We start from the raw sequence: 21307 nt of genomic DNA on the forward strand, positions 1-21307 counted from the left end.
TCGGCGGTTTTCATAATATTAATTTATATTTGTAACTTAAATCATTGGAAAGGTATCATTGCCAACTCTACACTCGTTCCTAAACCCACTGTACCAGAATATTATATCTGGGATCTGTTGCTCTCCCTTCTAGTGGAACTTGTGTTAATCTGCGATTGTTTAGTTTTCCTGCACATATCCAACAGGAAGTGTTGACACGTGGGAAACAGGAGGTCTGCTAAATTTCACCCTCTGATTGATAGAAGAAAAGCTACGTATTCGAGGATGGAGAAGATTAGCGTTGATCAGCGCACAATCAAGGAAGGAGATTATGTGGTCCTACAGAGAGAAAACGTGTTCAAAGCCGTGCAAGTGCAAATTAAAAGGTAGGGTTTCAGACGTCCATTTAGAAACCGGCACGAGAAACATGTAGGTACTGATTTTCAAACATATATCGCAGTGCAAGCATGCTACTAGTAAAGCCACACATATCCCCGTAGTTGACATTTATGAAATATGTGATGCGCGTTGTGACTTCAAATCACGCAAACTCTGACAGCAGCAGTAATGAAGCCATAGTTTTTAAAATCTTTGATTTCGTGGTCCGGTCCATCACTACACCAGTGATATAGAATGCAGCAGTGGTTCTATTTGGATTTATGTTGTTCAAGGTAGACATACTTGCAGTTTAAGACCTTACTGGTATGTTGTTTGCAATTAAAAGCTCGTAAAATGAAAGATCCCTTTTTTCATGCTTGTGTAAATTCATCATTTTCAGAGAGACGCCCGTTTGTGTCTTCATTCTCGTGAAGGACACATGGCACTTGTTGTCTTCACGCAGCAGCAAGATGTTCTATATCCTAAATACATTATAGGATAGCAATAGATGTAGCGATTTTCATTATGGACAGAAAATAATATATTTTGTGTTTCATAATTTCTACAAAAAAAAAAAAAAAAAAAATCACTTCAGTTGACATAATGAGAGTTAAGATTGTTTTGAAACCTTTATAAACCCCCAGTTTGACAATCGCAACAGTGTTTCAGTACTGTAATAATTGTTACGCTTGATCAACAGATCTGTTTTGCTTTAAACAGGAAAATAATCTTTGAGAAACAATGGTTGTACCTCGATAGTGTTATTGGCCAGCTCTATGGAACTTCTTTTGAGGTTGCTGCTGGAGGAACCCTTCAAGCACCAAAACAGAATCCTGAAAAAAATCCTAAAGGTAATTTCAATTTGCACATTTAGGTGGGGCAATGCTGTGCTTATGGTTAACTCTTTAAGAAACTGCTGTAGGTTTGTGAAGCGATTTCCATGAGCAGCTTGCTGAACATAATGCTAAAACACCCTCTACTTTATAAATGTGACCCGATGTTTTACTCAGCATTCAGCACAACCAATAGGATAACTTTAAATTAAGGAACTGCAACAATAAGGTAGACTGAACAAACAATTAATAGCAAGTGTTAAGTTTATTATTTTTAATAATAAATACACAAAGCTTCAAATCATTAATTTTCCACACTGCATGTTTGTTTTTTGTTTTGTTTTTTCCCTTTCTTAGGAACCAAGGAAGCTGGCATGGATAACCGGAACATTGTGGATGATGGAAGATCACAAAAACTCACAAGAGATGATATTGAGACTTTAAAAGAGCAAGGTCTAAAGGGGCAGGTGAATACATGTTTGTTTGAAATAACTGTTTTGCTTTGTTATCCCAGGCGGTGGATTCATGTCCCCAGTTTGAGACCTAACATGCTGTTAATTTCTTATGAACTGCCATTGTGCTAACTGGTAATATTTTGCCCTGTGCTTAGTTGGGTGTATAACTATATAAGGATATTGTTCATGGAACACAGGCTTTGTGATTGTTTTTTGTTTTCTCACCCTGTAGGAAATTGTCCAGCAGCTGATAGAAAACAGCTCAACATTTAGAGACAAAACAGAGTTTGCACAGGAGAAATACATCAAGAAGAAAAAGAAAAAGTATGTTTAAAGGATAACTGCCTGCCTCCAGACAGGAGGCCGTTACCTAAAAGCTAATTTAACATAACCAACATTGTGAGATAATCGTAAGAAAAACTTTTGAACAACTTCAGTTTTTATTAAACCTCTGTGTCTTCAAAAGATCTTGCGCTTCGGGTGGCTTGGGATAGTCATGGGATTTCACATACAAGAAGACTACATTTGATTTCCCAGTTAGACACTTGGGTGATGAAAACTATACAATGCGTTTGAACATATTGGTGGGTTTTGGGAAACGCACACCAAGATATATGGGAAGCGGCTGCACCTTACTGTAATATGTTGTATCATATGTCTTTATAGGTATGATAATACTATAACAGTCCTGAAGCCATCAGCTCGTATTCTGGCATTGATGTACCATGGAAGAGAACCTGGGAAAATCTGGTATGTGTTGAATTATTTTTTTTGTACAGCCTAGTGTGTTTTTAGTTGCAATTGATTCTATACAGTATAGGCTGTAAATTGTACTATGCTAAATATAAAGTCCTAAATGTTGTCTGGATTACTCAATTTTAAACATATGGTGATTGTAAAGTATGCTCATTCAAGCTTTCTCCACCCAGGTCTCTGCCCATGCAGGATTTTAACCCTTTGCAGTCCTTTTATTCAGAGCTTGTCAATAAAGCAGGTTTAAAATGCATTGAATCGCAAAAGGACACGGTGAACAGGGTGGATTTGCAGGGGTGACGTCAGACCAGAAATAGACTCCAAACACTGATGAATGGCAGCGAATCTGTGACGCTGTGGCGTCCAGAGTTTTATTGTAAATAATAAATCGTAAACAAAAACATTTAAAAAAACATACAAAACAAAGGGCGAGTTGGCCAAACAAACAGACAAACAAAACGGACATGGACAAACCCAACAAGTACCTTGCTGGAGCTTCCAGCACGAAATAACAATTGTTAATATAGTATCTCCTCCTCTCTCCCGTTCTCCACTCACGAACACACAACCCAGAGTGCGTGAAAACATGCAGCTTTTATGCAGCTGTACCGAGACTCGATTGCTAATCAGTCATTCAATTGGCGTCTCTGTACAACTGCACGTGAATTAATAAAAGTGCAATTCCCCGTGCTTACATATTATTTTACCTTCATGTGAAGTGCTGCGCAATCCTTGTGCCTAGATACAAATATACATTTTAAACACTCGTGCTCGTAACCCATATTTATATCCCGTGTATTTTATACATAAACACCAACGTTAACACTCTACATAAAACGCTTATAAACATAAAGGGGCAGGACACTCCGCCACAGACACTTGGTACTATATCTACAGCCAAGCCCCATCCCTTGTTTGCTGGATTTTTCACATACCTCTTTATAGATGTGCATACTGATAAATCCTATCCTGATCACTTGTTTTATCACATCTCCAAAAAGCTCAGCAAATGTCCGTGATATTCTTTGAGTGCTGGATGCAGAAGCAGAGCTAACTACCTTTGTTATGTCCACGTTATCTCTGTAGTGGATAGGGCTATGAGATACGCGACTTTTTTTTTCGGTTTCATTTGGCCATTGAAAGGTTTTCCACTTTTTCCGGAGAAAAAATGACTAGAGACCTGCGTTTTTACGTGTTTTTGATGTCGGAAGGGGTCTGACATTAGACGGAAAGGGAAAATTATAATGTCGGACCTGTTCCGACATAAGACTGCAATGAGTTAAGCTGTTGTGTGTACAGAGGGCACTGCCATGTTATAGATTTGTTATGACTGTACTTTTATATTTGTAGTTATTGTTTTTGTTTTTATTGACCTCCCTACCACAGTTACCTGCGTTATGACACACTGGCACAAATGTTGACTCTAGGGAACATACATGCTGGCAGTAAAATAATTGTGTTCGATACCTGTGCTGGGCTGGTCTTGGGAGCTGTCATGGAGAGAATGGGAGGTAAAGTATTTAATTTGCCTGTACATACAACTCATATCAGTGTTAAGGATTTAATTGTTGACATGTAATTGATATTTTCCACCTCATCCTAAGTATACTGTCTCCTTATATTCCTTGTCGCCCTCTCCTCTCATCCTCTACTGGCTTATGCCTTCTCATCACTCTCTTTCTTTCCTCCCGCTCACTCCTTCTCTCCCCTGTTTTGGAACCAGCGACCGCTTATCCTCAGGGCTGTTCAGTCTTTTACTGCTTTCCGTGGTCGTCTGAAAACTCACTCAGGGTTAGAAACTAACAGTATTGTGCTGCTAGTCCAAAAGACTAGTACCTTTTGAAACTTGGTAGTCCTATTGTAAACTTTGCTAAAAAAATAAACACTGTTATAAATTTAGATTTATTTATATATATATAGTATTTGCCTTTATATTTTGTGTGTGTGTGTGTGTGTGTGTGTGTGTATGTATATGTGTGTGTTTGTTTTGCATTTTATTGTCTGTAACTGATATACTTCTGTATTGTTTAATTTCTGTAAGTCACTTTGGATGTCTAAGTAATTAAATAATAATAATGAAGTATACATTTGGTAAATATGTTTTTTAAAGGAAATGAGCAACACATGAACATGCCTCCTTGAAAGTCTCAAAATGGAGGAAAGTTTTAAAAATGCATTGAGAATTTCCACTAAAATTGTTAATTTTAGCAGCTGTTTAGTTCATGCTGTATTTAGTATTAGTTTTTATCTTGCATGGTCGTGTGGTCACTGAGTCACATGCTCACTATTTCTTCTGAATGGCCAAAGGCAAAATGTCTCCCTTCCTTGTTTCACGTTACAGACTGGGGGATTGGCCAACCTATTTGATTAAATATCGTCCACAAATGCAATGGTGCATTAACAGATTGTGAAATACCTTATGCATGTTTACTCAAAGAATAGTAGCAATCTACAGTAGTGCAGTTGAAATCAAATCTGATACTTTCCAAAACTTGTAAATAACTATGATTTGTATTTTTTGTAGGGTACGGATCCGTAATACAGATGTATCCTGGAGGAGAACCTGTCAGAGCAGCAACAGATAGTTTTGGCTTTCCAGAGCACTTTTATAAAACCCTTCATGAATTTCCTCTCTGCAAGGTAAACAGCCTCCTTGATGGAACTCTCTGTCTTGACGAAGATCAAAAAGAAGCTGTGTCTACAGTAGATGAGAGTAATGGTACGACGAGCAACGCCCCACAAGATTCTGTACAGAAAACGGAGGAGGAGGTGGAGGGCAAGGGAGACAGTGCTCAGGCCGCTCCTGAGGAGGACTCCATGGAGGTCACCAGTGAGCTACCTAAAGATAGGGAGAAAGAGGAACGGGCTGCTAGGAGAGAAAATAAAGTAAGAGTGGCCTATCAGTCTTTTCTTTCATATGTCGTTTACAACTTGTTTCAGAGCCAAAGACTAATTTGGAAGTGATATCACAAAAGCCTGTTACTGAAGTAATTGTGGACATAATGAATCTGATTGTGTTTACATACGTTTTACATGTGAACATGGAAATGAGTGGTACTACAGGACATGAACTGATTATGAAAGTTGTCTAATTGTATTTTGATCATTGCTTTCATTATTCAGGTAATTAGCAAATGCTACCAAATTTAATCCAGAGTTAAAACTGATTTTATGACGCTTGATATAGAATCACCCTGGCCTGGATTAAATTAAAATTATGGCACAGCCACAAAGTAGAGCTTTCGCTGCACTGTAAAATTTGATATTAATTCAGGCCCATGTGGTATACATCTTGCAGGCTCAGGAAAAGAAGGTGAAACAGGAAGAGAAGAGAAAGAAACATAAGGAAGCTGCTGCTTTATTACAAGAAAGAAATGCTGATGGGTAAGATGGTTTATGTTTTACTGTGTTGTGTTATATCAGTCAATCAGTCAGTCTTTATTTTATATATCACCTTTTATAGTGGACCACCATCATAAAGCGATTTACAAGATGCAGTAACAAGAAGAAAGTCCATGATAATTTAAATACAGAGAAATGCATAATACATGATACACAGTAAAAAACATGCATACTACATTAAATACAGTGGAAAGTGCATAATACAGGATAGTAACATGTGAAATAGTAGCAGCAACTGCAGCTAATAGCAGATATCAGGCTTAAAGAGCATGGAAAGCAAGAGAGAACAGTTGGCTCTTGAGAGTTGATTAGTAAATCAAGCAAGCAACAGTAGGAGCATCACGCACCAAAGCTGGGAGAGAATTCGAAAGAGTCTAAACGAGCATTCTCCAAGTATGGTGCACTTTTGCTTGGGGATAACAAGCAGGCCAGAGTCTTGCGGGCAGGGACATAGCGGGTCAGCAGGTTAAGGAGGTACTCTGGACCTGTGTGATGAAGGTAATTGTAGGTGAGCAGGAGAGTTTTGAAAATAATCCTGAACTTTACAGGTAGCCAGTGCAGCTAGGCAAGACGGGGGGGGGAGTGATGTGATCGCGTCTAGTAAGGATCTTGGCAACGGCATTCTGGTCTAGCTGCAGTCGGTTTATGGTGCGTCCCGGGAGACCACCATATAGAGAGTTGCAGTAGTCGATTCAAGAGGAGACAAATGTATGACAAAGTATCTCCGCATCTGAGAGGGAAAGGTAGAGATGGACTTTGGAGAAGTTTCGAAGATGGTAGAAGGAAGATTTGAATACGGAGATGTAGGCATCAAAGGAGAGGTTGCTGTTAAGAAGTACACCAAGGCTTTGTACTGTAGGGGAAGGCAGCAGCAGACAGTTTCTGAGGTTCAGGGCAGCTATATTTAGATTCTTAAGTTGAGTTTTAGAACTTGCTAGAAGGAGTTCAGTTTTGCTAGTGTTCAGTAGAAGAAAACTGTCAGACATCCAGGCCTCGATGTCTTGCAAGCAAGAGAGCCAGACTATGGCAACGGGGCTACCAGGGTCGAGTTTTAAGTAGAGCTGGGTGTCGTCAGCATAGGAGTGAAACATGAGGCTGTGTTGGTGGATGAGGTGATCCAAGGGAAGCATGTAGATATTGAAGAGAATGGGCCCAAGAACAGATCCTTGGGGGACACCACAAGTGACTGGGTTTGTAACACCACTGCATCCAGCATAGAAAACAGACTGCATGTGGCCGGATAGGTAAGAGGACATCCAGGAGAGACAGGTTCCAGATCCCAGCATACTTCTGAAGGCGATCAAGAAGAATGCCATGATCTATGGTGTCAAAAGCAGCTCTTAGGTCAAGGAGGACAAGCACAGAGGGAGCATTGGCATCAGCATTGAGCAAGAGATCTTTCACAATCCGGAGCAGAACAGTTTCAGTACTGTGATATAGCCAGAAACCAGACTGTAGAGATTCAAGCAGATTGTTGTCCGTGAGATGTTTCATCAGCTGACTGGCTACAGCCCTTTGGAGAGTTTTTGAGAGAAAAGGGAGATTGGAGATGGGAAGTAAATTAGATGAGTCAGTCGGGTCAAGGGAGGGTCTTTTGGGTACCGGCGTAACTCGGGCAAACTTAAGGGCAGCAGGAACCGAGCTAGAGTCCAGGGACAGGTTGAGAGTGTGCATGATGGAGGGAGCAAGATCAGAAGCACAGAGACGGACAAGGTTAGTCGGCCAGGGGTCCAGGGGACACGTGGCAGTAGTTGATTTCAACAGTAAGACAGAAACATCAGCTGTGGAGATAGAGAGGAGGAGAGGGCAGGAGGTGCAGCTCAAGGAGCGTCAGGGTGGTCAAGTAGTGGACTGGGTTTGTGGTGGGCGAGCATAGAATAGATATTGTCGATTTTGTTCTGAATGAAAGAAGAAATCGTGACAGGTAAGAGAGGAGGATGGACGTGAGTTGGATCTGTCGGTGGCTGTATGTAGGATTTGGTCAATGGTCTTAAAGAGAATAATGGGTTTACCGTGTCCCATGGTTATGAGTTCTGAGAAGTATTTCACCCTGGCCACGGCAAGCGCACGCCTGTAGCTCACGAGATGGTCGGTCCAGATCTTTCTGTGAACCGTTAGTCCAGGTGACCTCCACTTGCGCTCGCACTTGCGGCAGGCAGATTTAAGCAGTCGAAGTTTAAGGGTGTACCGTGGGCAGTTTTGATCTTTTTGACAGTTCTGGTTGTAAGCGGAGCAACAGTGTCAATGATTTAAGGGTGGTGTTGTAGAGGGTCACCACATCATCATCTGGTGACGGGAGAGTACCAGTTAGAGGGGATGCAGAGACACATTCTGAGAGTTTCAAAGGATTCGGCAGGTTCTTGGGACGGAAGCAGACAACAGTATCATTAGCGGAGGAAGGAGCAGGGAGGTTAATATTAGCAGTTATTTAGAAATGGTCAGATAGAGAGACATCTGAGACGGAGAGAGATTGAGAAAGGCCAAGACAGTCCAGAAGTGTGTTGAAGTTGGTCACTAGGGGGGAGGAAGGCAAGTCAACATGAATGTTGAAGTCACCTAGGAGTAGGATTTTGTCAGTTGAAGTGCAGACGAGGGAGAGGAATTCTGAAAACTCTGCCACAAAAGCAGAGTTGTTGTTCTTAGGTGTACGGTAAATAACAGCATGGGTAACAGACATGGGAGAGGGGAGCTTGATGGTGAGATGCTCAAATGAAGAAAAGGCAGGCAAAGAAAGAACTGAGGAAGTGATCACAGAATTAGTAATAACAGTGCCCCCGCCTCGGCCATGAGGCAAGGTTTGTCAAAGAGGGATAGCCCTTTGGGGTGGCTAAATGCAGCAAGTGCATGTCGTTTACAGAGTACCAGGTTTCAGCTAGACAGAGAAGATCAAGATTACTATCGGTTAGAAGTTCGATCAGAAGCAGAGATTTGTTAGTCAGAGAGTGTCAGGGTAGAAATGAGGCATCTAGTAGCCATTTGGAGGATTTGGAAATGGTCCTTGGTCGCTCAGACTGCCCTTGGACGTATGTCCCTGAGACGGCTGGTGCTTAGAATGACTGGCGTATGAAGTACACCACCCACTCTATATCGCGGGTGTCGGGGTCAAATTATAAATCCGCTATATATCGAGGGCCGCGATATAGCGAGAGACCCATAGAAAAACAAATAAATACTGTACAACCACTCCCTTGTTTTCTTGGTGTCGGGGTCCAGTATCAATCTTCTGACAACCTGCTTTTTCTCATTTTTTGTAAAAAATAAAAAGCAGCACAGTTTTAATTCGTACAGCCGAGAGTAATTGCTTCATCAACTTCAGTCTCCAATTAATTTAATGAGTCTTCCTCGCCTTTCTCGAATGCACAAGCCCGCTGCTTTGAAATAATCCGTTCTCAGCAACAACATAGTAGGCTTGTTGCTAGGGAGCTGACGTCGCTGCCTTGTGGCTTTTGTTAGTGCATTGAAGCCACACGTGAACACCTCGTTAGCTAGAAATAAAAATCGCTTCAGCGGTTAGCTATTTAATTTGCTTTGACTTATTGTGCAATATATGTGTATATGATAACAGTACAATATTAATGCTTTGTTCAATTGTTTTGTATATTGTTGTTTGTGATGTACAACATGTGATGTATGAAATAAAATGAACAGTAATTCAAAGTGCCTATGTATATTGCAGCTAAGGTATACGTAGTTAGACAAAAAATTGGGAGCCAACTCCAGGACCATGATATATCCAAATCCGCAGTATAGCGAGGGGTGATATAACTAGGGGTGGGTGTATATATATTGTTGGAAGTGTGTGTGTGTGTGTGTATGTATATGTATATATGTATATATTACACAGAGTCAAACCTGCTTATGCAACCACCTTTATTTAGTGACCACTTTAAATTCCTCTCAATTATAGTTGTGCTTTTATTTAACTGCATTAGACAACCACCTGTCTACGGGCACTCTCCCCGTCTTCTCTAGCACTAGGTAGCTTTTTTTTTTTTTTTTTTTTTATTTAAACCTAGTTGATCTGTGGCACCTTAATAATTATATTAAAGTCTATACCTTTTACTCTTTTAGACATAGGTCTTATTCTAGAATCAATTTATATTTCTCCCCTGCTCTTATTAACTCAATGTTAAGAATTGATATACTGCCCATTCTAATTTCAGACCATTCCTCAGTCTTTTGTAACTTCACTGCTGTCACTGTTCATTCTCTAGCCACTAGATGGTGCTTCAGTGACTCTCTTCTGGCAAATTCTGAGTTTCTTACTCAATTAAGTCATATGCTAGAGGAGTTTATGCAGTTTAATACTGATAATTGTGATAATCTTCAGACCTTATGGAAAGTTGCAAAATGTTTTTTGTAAGGAAACTGAATTGCTGCCTCATATTTAAATTCCAGTGTGAACAAACGGTTCACATATCTTGAAAATGACATACAGAAGAAAGTTTACAAATGTGAGGAGGCCATTCTGCCCATCTTGCTTGTTTAGTTGTTAGTAGCTTATTGATACAAGAATCTCATCGAGCAGCTTCTTGAAGGATCCCAGGGTGTCAGCTTCAACAACATTACTAGGGAGCTGGTTCTAGACCTTCACAATTCTCTGTAAAAAAAGCACCTCCTATTCTCCATTTGTGACCTCTAGTCCTTACTTCTTTTTTTCAGTTGAATGCTTGAATTAGATCACCTTCTTTGTTCAAGACTGAATGGATTCAATTCTTTTAGCCTGTCTGCATATGACATGCCTTTTAAACCCGGAATAATTCTGGTCGCTCTTCTTTGCACTCTTTCTAGACCAGCAATATACTTTTTGTAGCGAGGTGACCAAAACTGAACACAATATTCTAGATGAGGTTTTGCATGCATTGTAAAGTTTTAGCATTACTTCCTTTGATTTGAAAGCAAGAGAGAACAGGTGGGTCTTGAGTTGATTTAACGCGAGCAACGGTGGGAGCATCACGCACCAAAGCTGGGAGAGAGTTCCAGAGAGTCTGAGCCATGAAGCTAAATGAGCATTATCCAAGTGTGGTGCACTTTTTCTTGGGGATAACAGTCGGACCAGTCGGAGGACCTCAGCTTGCGGGCAGGGACACAGCGGGTCAGCAGGTTGAGGAGGTACTCAGGACCTGTGTGATGAATTTTACATCGTATCGGGTCGAGTAAATAATTGTCAATTCGTGGTCGGATGAGGTTGATTTAATTTGGACCTGTTAAGCCCTCAGGATTCAAGAGTCTCCTGGTGTTCCATAGAAACCGCTGTAGTTCAACCTCATAGACTTCAAGACCTTCCAATTACAGGGATTGGTTGTAAAAATTAGATTTGATTCAATTGTAATGAATTCTTTAAGAATATGGAACAATATTGAAAAAATCACGAGTGGCCCTTTTCAATTTAGTCAATCCTGTCCAGTCTGGCATAATCTGTTATTTTTTTTCCTATCTGATCATCCTGGGGAATTTACACATTGAAAGATATTTTTGATGAAAATGGCATTTATTACATTCCAGGTCATTAGGGATAAGTACTGTTCTGGGTTCTTTCCTCTTTATGTATCTCAAGCTTAGGTCAGCTACACCTGCCTATGGTGTGCCGTGAAAGTCACTTTTACTGTGTCATCCTGAACTGTTACATATAAAGTAATTCAAAGGTTTTTGTAATTTGTATTATGTTAAATATTCTTCCTAGAGCTGGCGGTCAAATATAACTGGGTTTCCTACTGTAGGTAATAATTAAACCAATACATTCTCTTTATCAACAAGCTCTAAAAATCTTGTGGGAATTGTAAAGTGGAGAGGCGTAGAACAGCATTTGCCCAAACAGCTCTCTTGTAAGATGTACTTTATTCTGGAACTCACTTCTTTCAAGGTCTTAAGGGATTTAAAAAAAAGTTTTGTAACAAACTTAAGGCTTGGTTGAAACATGATCGGTTATGCAGTCATTAATTTATTCAGGATGTGTTTGAATTTGAATTGTGTATGTTGGATATTTATATTATATAAATTGTACTGTAACTTGATTATGTAAGCTGCTGAGATGCACTTTTAATGGGTAATTTATTACTTTAATGTTGTATATATATTTTAGTCAAATATTCAATAGGAGGTTATTACTATAGTTTAGAGCAGAAGTAATATGGAGATTTATTACAGTTGTCATCAATGTCTGCCCAGGGACTGTCAATGGAAATTAGCCCACTGACTAAATTGAAAATGCAGTGCATCTTGTCTCATGTAAGTGAAAACAAACAAAGGCAATTTTAATAGTACGGTTGCATTAATCTAAATATGTTTGTTACTGTGTGTGAGTGAAGGTTTGTAAATTAAAAGGCTATGGGTATTTGTGTACTCTGTATATATTTTTGCTTTGAGGTTTGGTTATGTATTTTTTACTTTTTTTTTTTTTTTTTTGGTATGTGCGAGACTTCTGCAGTTCAGAGTTTTCAGGACTTTGCGTGACTCCCTAAAATCTACTGGAGTTTTTCTAGCAACAGAACGTTGTTGCAAAGGAAAAAAAAAAAAAAAGTACTTGTCCGACAGGCAAAGTATAATGATAAAACTTGTACCTCACACACATCTTGTTGCACACCCCTGTACATATGACAATATCCTTTCACAACCCACAGTCTTACTGTGTTCTCCCTACCAAGGTTAACAACTAATTTGATTTTCCTTTTTAAGTTACATTCAACAGTTTATTTTGTTTTGCAGGTTGGTTATTGCTAGTAGGTTCCACCCTACTCCTCTGGTGCTGTCGCTACTGAAATTTGTAGCCCCATCTAGACCTTTTGTCATTTACTGCCAGCATAAAGAGGTAATTTTATGTCTAATAGTTTCATAATTTAACCTTTCATTTGTAGCAGTGTTGATCTAATTTTCATGTTTTTGTTTTAGCCTTTAATAGAGTGTCACACAAAGCTTCGTGAACGAGGTGGGGTTATCAGCCTCCGATTATCAGAAACCTGGTTAAGACATTATCAGGTACATGTTTAAAGATTGAATATTAACAGTTTGGAGATGCATGGCAATTACAAGTATTGGTCATAATACAGACAATAGTGTAGGAAAATTAAATGTTTTTTTTTTTTTTTACTATTATAACTGTAATTATTTAATTCTGACTCTGAATTCAGTGGTAAAAAACCAACCGTTATCTTTCTCACAGTTGTTGTTTGTTTTGTTATTTGTTATTTTTAAAAGAAGGTACTGTGAAAGGAAAATGTGATCCATGGGATAGTGTTGAAAAAATTCCACCTGATTTGTACAGGCGCATTGTGGAACTATAAAGTGCAGTAACAGCCTTCATAAATATTGAAAAATGTATTAAATTAAAAATAGTTGCCAACACCACAACACATTTGAATATGTCTAATGTATTTTCCTTTCATTTTGAAGGTTTTGCCTAATAGAACTCACCCAATGCTGCTGATGAGCGGTGGAGGAGGTTATATTTTGTCAGGAATGACTGTTGCCATGGATACTGCCACATCTTCAGGACCTCAACAAACTGAAGAACCAGCACCCAAGAGACAGAAGCTGCAAGATACTGAAACTTAATTTAGCTAATTTTATTTTTCAGTTCTGCTTAGTTACACAGGAGAATTGGTTTTTAGGGGCGCTATAAAATGTGCTTTTCTATTTTTCCTTGTATATGTAGGACACAGAAATAAAATGAGCTTTTATGCTGAAGTTTGTTGGCTCCTTAGTCTTCCCTTTACCATGAAGTGTAAAGAGGAATTGTTACTCAAATACGTGTTTAGATTGCTTGTGAACTGTTACTACTGTAGTCGGAGAGGACGTTATGACACCCTTCCATCAACAGTATTCTAATCGAAATGGTTTTTCACAACAATATTGTAATTAGGAACAAATGTATTCCACAACATGAGCCGGGCTGCAATGTGGCAGGTTTGTACGTAATACTTCAAATTAAATAAATAATTAACAGAATTAAATGGACCTTGTGTATCCTTTATAGCAAATTTCATGCCTTACGTACATTTTAATAATAAATAGTAATAAAAAAAAAACAGACGTTACTGCCCAGTCTCAGCTCATCCATGACATACAGACAGCTGTTTTCAAAGAAGCGTTGTTAGCATCCTGAAGAATTCGAAGAGAAGTTTTTACAATTTCAGTGTTTCGTTATTGTGCTCTATTCTAACAAACAGTATCAGCTTGGACAGATCGGAAATGCTGATCAGACCCCCATGTTTTTCGACATGCCAAACATTACCACAGTTCACAAATTGGGAGAAAAAATAAGTGTGAGTAATCACGGCTGGAAATGAGAAGCAGTACATAATTGAAATGCTCTTATGGTCTTATTTTTTGTTTTAATTTAAATGAACTATAGCGGCCACTGGGGACTAGTAGCATGTAAATATTAGATAAAATATGTACCACTTTTTTGTACAGGACTCTTTTGCTTGTTGCACCCTGGCATTATTGGTAAGCTAAGAGGTCTTCTGCATTCACAGAAGGAAAGCTCACTTTTATTCTTCCTATAACAACATATTAAAATGAGGGATTTCTTGAGTGGCTGCAAAACCAAATCCTTGACATAAACTCCACAATAATCTGTGAAGCTTCAAAATGATATTAAAGCGCTATATATATATATATATATATATATATATATATATATATATATATATATATATATATATATACAGTGCCTTGCAAAAGTATTCAGACCCCTGACCAATTCTCTCATATTACTAAATTACAAATGCTACATTGAAATTTCGTTCTGTTAAATATTTTTTTTTTTTTTTTTTTTTTAAAAACACTTCAAGTTGTAACAGTCCAGAGGTTTTATGTTGGGAAATATTTTTAAGAAAAATAAAAAACTGAAATATCTTGCTTGCATAAGTATTCAACCCCCACACATTAATATTTGGTAGAGCCACCTTTTGCTGCAATAACAGCTTTAAGTCTTTTGGGGTAAGTAAGTACCAGCTTTGCACACAGTGTCTGAGTGATTTTTGGCAGATTTGCTCCAGGTTGTTCAGGTTGGTTGGACGACGCTTGTGGACCGCAATTTTCAAATAGTGCCACAGATTCTCAATGGGATTGAGATCAGGACTTTGACTGGGCCACTGTACGACATTCACCTTTTTGTTCTTGAGCCACTCCAATGTTGCTTTGGCCTTGTGCTTGGGATCATTGTCCTGCTGAAAGGTAAATTTCCTCCCAAGCTTCAGTTTTTTAGTGGACCGAAGCAGATTCTCTTGCAGTATTTTTCTGTATTTTGCTCCATCAATTCTTCCTTCAGTTGTAACAAGATGCCCAGTCCCTGCTGATGAGACGCATCCCCACAGCATGATGCTGCCACCACCATACTTCACTGTAGGAATGGTGTGTCTTGAGATGAGGGTGTTAGGTTTGGCCAAAAAGCTCTATCTTGGTCTCATCTGACAACAAAACCTTTTCCCACATCACAGCTGGGTCACTCTCATGCTTTCTGGTAAAATCCAGACGTGCTTTCAGATGGTACTTTTTGAGTAACGGCTTCTTTCTTGCCACCCTCCCATACAGGCCAGTGTTATGCAGAGCTCTTGATATGGTTGACTGGTGCACCATTACTCCACTCCCAACCACTGAACCCTGTAGCTCCTTCAAAGTGATTGTTGGCCTCTCTGTGGCTTCTCTCACAATTCTCCTTCTTGTCTGAGCGCTGAGTTTTGAGGGACAGCCTTTTCTTGGCAGTGCCTGGGTGGTGTGATGCAGCTTCCACTTCCTGATTATTGATCCAACTGTGTTCACTGGGATATCCAAACACTTGGATATTATTTTGTACCCTTTCCCTAATCTATGCATTTGTATTATTTTATCTCTAACTTCTGTAGAATGCTCTTTGGTCTTCACTTTCCTTCAGATTCACAGCCTTACCAATGATCTTTCAACAGTGGGGTTTTTATCCAGAAAATGTGACAGCATCTTTAATGATTCATAGGTGGAGGCCAATGGTAAGGTAATTGTGTCGTCGTTAGGGCAATTTCTTTCATCGTGCAAACTGGGAGCTTCCACAGCACAGGGGTTGAATGCTTATGCAAGCAAGATATTTCCCAACATAAAACCAATGTCACCTTACAATAATTGATTCTGAGTTTCAGTGTTTAAAAATAAAATATCAAACGGAACAAAATTTCAATGTACCATTTGTAATTCGGTAATATGAGAGAATTGGTCAGGGGTCTGAATACTTTTGCAAGCCACTGTGTGTGTGTGTGTGTGTGTGTGTATATATATATATATATATATATATATATATATATATATATATATATATATATATAGATATATATAGATAGATAGATAGATAGATAGATATAGATACACACACACTGAGTGTACAAAACATTTGGAACACCTTCCTAATATTGAGTTGCACCCCCTTTTGCCCTCAGAGCAGCCTCAATTCATCGGGGCATGGACTCTACAAGGTGTCAAAAGCATTCTACAGGGATGCTGGCCCACGTTGACTCCAATGCTTCCCACAGTTGTGTCAAGTTGGCTGGTAGTGGATCTCTACTCAAAGTAGCTTGTTTCATCTCGTCCCACAGATGCTCAATTGGATTGAGATCTGGCGACTGGGCAGGCCACTGCAGAAAGCTGAATTCACTGTCATGTTCGTGGAACCATTCCTGGACAATGTTAGTCTTGTGGCATGAGGCATTATTCTGCTGAAAAAATCCATTAGCAGATGGATACACTGCTGCGATGAAGAGATGCACCTAATTGGCAATGATGTTGCTCCATTTTTATCAAGGGGCCGAATGTGTGCCATGAAAACACACCCCACACCATGACACCACCACCACCAGCCTGCAATGTTGACACATGGCATGATGGATGCATGTACTCATGTGGTTTTCTCCATACCCTAGTCCTCCCATCAGTGTGTAACAGCAGGAACTGGGATTCATCACACCATACAATGTTTTTCTAATCCTCCAGTGTCCTGTTTTTGTTCCTTAGCCCATTGCAACCGCAGTTTCTTGGGTTTTGCTGAAAGAAGTGGAACTCTGTTAGGTCATCGGCTGCCTTATACACCATTTGTGTCAAGGTACGATGAGTTGTGCATTCTTTTATGGGTCTTTCAGCACCAATGTTATACTGGACTGTCAGTTGACTAACTGTAGACTTTATGTTGCTCTGCACAATTCATGTCAGCCTCCTTTGGCCTCTTTCATCAATGAGCCATTTATTATTTGATTAATCTTTCTAAACTTCACTGCAGTCAACCCCAGTGGTGCCTTAGTGCAGAGTGCTCATCCAGTGTCCCTCAGGCTGTGACAGGCGGCCACATACTGGGAAGCTAGTGGGGATGGGGGAAGGAAATAGTTCATTTTTCAAAAGAATTTTTCCTCATTTGGGAGTATTTATTGTAATTTAGTTGAAAGTGTATCTCTGTCTCGACCTGTCCTGTCTCACAGTGACCACACAGCCAATCTCTGGGCAGCCAGTTTTTTTTTTTTTTTGTATCTACCTTTTTCTATGGCCAGGCTGTGGTCGCTTAGCCTGTATTTGGTCAGGATCTGGTTCTGCCTTGTATCTCTGACAGTGAAGAGATACTCTGCGAGGGTATAGTTTCTGTTTAAGGCCCGGTAGCAATCAAGATTATTTGGGGATTTAGTTTCATTGTCCCAATGTTCCAGATAAGATACTTTGTTTTGTTTTATAATTTAGTTGACTCTGGCAACTGGTGAGCAGTGCTGACCTGAAGCTAGTGTTAGTAGGGGGTCAGTGCAGTGAGCTTCAGGGCCAGCTGACTGAGGGGACTCTTTTCTGGGCTGAGCTTTTGGGTTTGCAGGGCCTTGTACTGTAGTGAGGCTGGGGGGCTTGTGCGGAGATGCATCCAGAATTTTAGTGCTCTTTTTCAGCTCTAATTCAGCCCTGTATGCATAATTAGGTGTTTTCCTCTGTACTTATTTTTGCAGAATGCTTGTCCAATTTTGTAGTTCTGCTGACTGGGTGGGCCCCATACCTCACTTCCATATAGCGCAATGGGCTGGATGGCGCTGGCAGAAATTTTGGACCAAATTCTAATGGGTATATTTATTTTATATAGCCTTCTTTTGATGGCATAGAAAGCTTTGCCAGCATTTTCTTTTAATGCATTCACTGCTAGGCGAAAGCTCCCTGATGCATTGATTGTTAGTCCGAGGTAACTCTAATTCAGTTTGTGTTCTATGGCGGTGTTGCCTAGAGTAAAGTGGTATCTTTTTTCCTGAGATCTGGAATTTTTTTTCAAATTCACTGCCAGGGCCCAGGTCTGACAGGAGGACCTCTCTGCATAAACCAGGAATTTGACTTCCATATGGTGAGGCCAGGAGCTGTAGAATGTTCCTCATCTCTATATCAGCTATATTTAAACAAAATACTGTAAAGCCATAAATATTTGCGACCAAAATATTTGGCAAATCACACCCATAAAACCTATTTTGCTCCAGCAATGTTGCCGACCTATTGCACTGGTAGGAATATATTACTTCATTAAATGTTCAGCACTAAGATATTTTGCCAAACATCTTTACTTTTCTTTTTCATATGCGAAAAACACATAATAAAAGGCTCACAACTATTTATGGCTCTACAGTATTTAAAGTCATATTTACTATCCAACCTTGCCTCGCTTATTATTTTGACTGACTCATGCTGTATATTAAATATGTACTGGAGACTCAGCTCATAGAGGAAAATTAAATGGCATTACAGCTAAGGCCCTTTGAAAATCATGGAAATTTTCATTAAAATTCAGGTCAGTGTCATGGGTATGGTGTTGTAATTAACAGCCTGTGGGTAAAGTGTATCTGCAAGAACAGCTTTCAGTTCTAGAACGTCAAATGCATGTTCACCATTTAGGTCTTGCAAAAGAAATACAATGTGTAACTGTGACAGAGCGAATTAATCCAATATTATTGGCTAAAGCAGTTTGAGTGAGACTGGATTTTCATTGGTTAAAATAATAGTGTGTGCTTCCATTGGCTAGAAAGGCTGCAGTGTTTTCGACACAGTGAAAGATTGACAGTTGGAAGTTTGTCTGCTGGGAAGTCTGCAGGGAAGTTTGTCTGGTTGATTGGAAATTAGCCTTTCATATTAATGAATTGACAAATTAATTAATGAATCATTAGATGAATTAACAAATAAGCTTATGAATTACTGTATGAATTGACGAATTTGTGGACGAATTGCTGGACAAATGGACCACTTCGTGAATTGACAAACAAATTGACAAATTAATGGCTGTATAGTTTTGGCACAAATGGTGCTCCATATGATTGCACTCGCTACCAAAGGGGGCGCGACTAAAGGTATATCAGGGTGTGTGGCCGAGCGATCTGTTCCTCTGTTATGGTAACGGAAACGACCTGGAGGAGTAAAAAGGAAACCATGTTTTGCATTGTATCTGTCTGTCTAATCATTGTCACCTTTGTAATTAATAGAAGACTGAATCAGAGAACTGTCACTAATCAGCCAGCATCAAACCAGGACTACACAGCACTACTGTTTCACTGTTGCTATATAATTCACCACTTGCACCAAGGAGCACTCGCTATTGGACTTGTGATCGTGTGTGCGTGTTTATATATACAGTGGCTCTCAAAAGTATTCAGCCCCTTGAGTCAATATTTGGTAGAGGCACCTTTGGCAGCAATTACAACCATGAGTCTATTTGGATAAGTCTCTACCAGCTTTGTACATCTGGACACTACAATTTTTGCCAATTCTTCTTTGCAAAATTGCTCAAGCTCTGTCAAGTTGGATGGGGACCTTTGGTGAACAGCAATTTTCAACTCTTTCCACATTTTCTCAATTGGATTGAGGCCTGGGCTTTGACTGGGCCACTCCAGGACATTGACCTTTTTTGTTTTTAAGCCACTCCAGTGTGGCTTTGGCTGTATGTTTGGGGTCATTGTCCGGATGGAAGATGAATCTTCTCCCAAGTCCCAGGTCTCTTGCAGACTTTAGCAGGTTTTCCTCCAAGATTTCTCTGTACTTTGTTGCATCCATTTTGCTCTCTATCTTTACAAGCTTTCCAGGTCCTGATGCAGAGACGCATCCCCATAGCATGATGCTGCCACCACCATGCTTCACGGTAGGGATGGTGTTCTCAGGATGATGTACGGTATTAAGCTTGCACCATACATAACGCTTAGTGTTCAGGCCAAAAAGCTCTATTTTGGTCTCATCAGACCATAGAATCTTCTTCCACTTGGTCTCAGAGTCTCCCACATGCCTTATGGCAAACTATAGCCGAGATTTGATGTGAGTTTTTTTCAACAATGGCTTTCTTTTTGCCACTTTCCCATAAAGGCCAGTTTTGTGAAGCACCTTGGCTGTTGTTGCCATATGGCCAGTGTCTCCCAGCTCAGCCGTAAAAGATTGTAACTCGTTTAGAGTTGCTATAGGCCTCTTGATGGCATCCCTGACTACTGCCCTTCTTGCCTGGATACTTAGTTTTTGAGGATGGCCTATTCTAGACAGATTCACAGTTGTGCTATATTCTCTCTGTTTCTTAATAATGGACTTTACTGTGCTCCAGGGGATATTCAATGCCTTGGAAATGTTTTTATATCCTACCCCTGATTGGTGCTTTGGAAGAACCTTATTCCGGATTTGCTTTGAATGTTCCTTCGTTTTCATGATGTAGTTTTTGTTAGGAAATGTACTAACCAACTGTCGAACCTCCCAGAGACAGGTGTATTTAACCTGAAATCATGTGAAACACCTTAATTGCACAAAGGTGGACTCCATTCAACTAATTATGTGACTTCTAAAGACAATTGGTTGCACCAGAGCTTATTTAGGTGTGTCATAGCAAAGGGGGTGAATACTTATACAATCAATTATTATCTGCTTTATATTTGTAATTAATTTAGAACAATTTGTAGATTTTATTTTTCACTTTGACATTAAGGACTTTTTTGTGTTGATCAGTGGCAAAAACTCCTAATTAAATCCATTTTGGTTCCATGTTGTAACCAGTAATGTCACATTTTGTTGGATTACAAATAATGTATGCACAGTTTTTCAAACAAACTTGCAAAGAAAATGTACAAAATGAAATGTACGTCAGTACTTGGTAGAAGCATCTTTTGCAGCAATTACTGCAATGAGTCTTTTTGGATAGGTCTCTACTAACTTTGCACAGCAGGATGGTGCAATTTTTGCCCATTCTTAACTGGAAAATTGCTCCAGTTCTGATAAGTTTGTTGGGGATCATCGAGGGATTGCAATCTCACCATAAATTTTTGATTGGATTCAAGTCAGGAGTTTGACTGGGCCACTCAAGAACATTAATTCTCTTCTTGTTCCACTACTCCAATGTGGCTTTGTCTTTGTGCTTTGGGTCATTGTCCTGCTGAAATGTGAATTTGCCTCCCAGTTTCAGAGTCTTGGCAGACTCCAACAGGTTTTCCTCAAGGATTCGCCTGTACTTTGCACCATCCATTCTCCCCTGTATCCTGACAAGCTGATGCATCTTCCACTTGTTAATGATGGACT

The 21307-nt window shown here is 39.6% G+C and overlaps 1 protein-coding gene across 1 annotated transcript; it reads left to right on the top strand.

Annotated features, from left to right (window-relative positions):
* The first annotated feature begins 169 nt into the window (after positions 1-169).
* Positions 170-13483, top strand: trmt6 (tRNA methyltransferase 6). The gene is made up of 11 exons (XM_041252638.1): positions 170-365; positions 1078-1208; positions 1548-1657; positions 1878-1969; positions 2312-2395; positions 3785-3909; positions 4923-5284; positions 5697-5782; positions 12506-12608; positions 12689-12775; positions 13190-13483. Exons 1-11 carry the CDS (start codon positions 265-267, stop codon positions 13349-13351), a joined length of 1443 nt encoding a protein of 480 aa, XP_041108572.1. The 5' UTR covers positions 170-264; the 3' UTR covers positions 13352-13483.
* The last annotated feature ends 7824 nt before the right edge of the window (positions 13484-21307 follow it).

This window comes from Polyodon spathula, chromosome 6, assembly GCF_017654505.1.
Source record: "Polyodon spathula isolate WHYD16114869_AA chromosome 6, ASM1765450v1, whole genome shotgun sequence".
NCBI lineage: Eukaryota > Metazoa > Chordata > Actinopteri > Acipenseriformes > Polyodontidae > Polyodon > Polyodon spathula.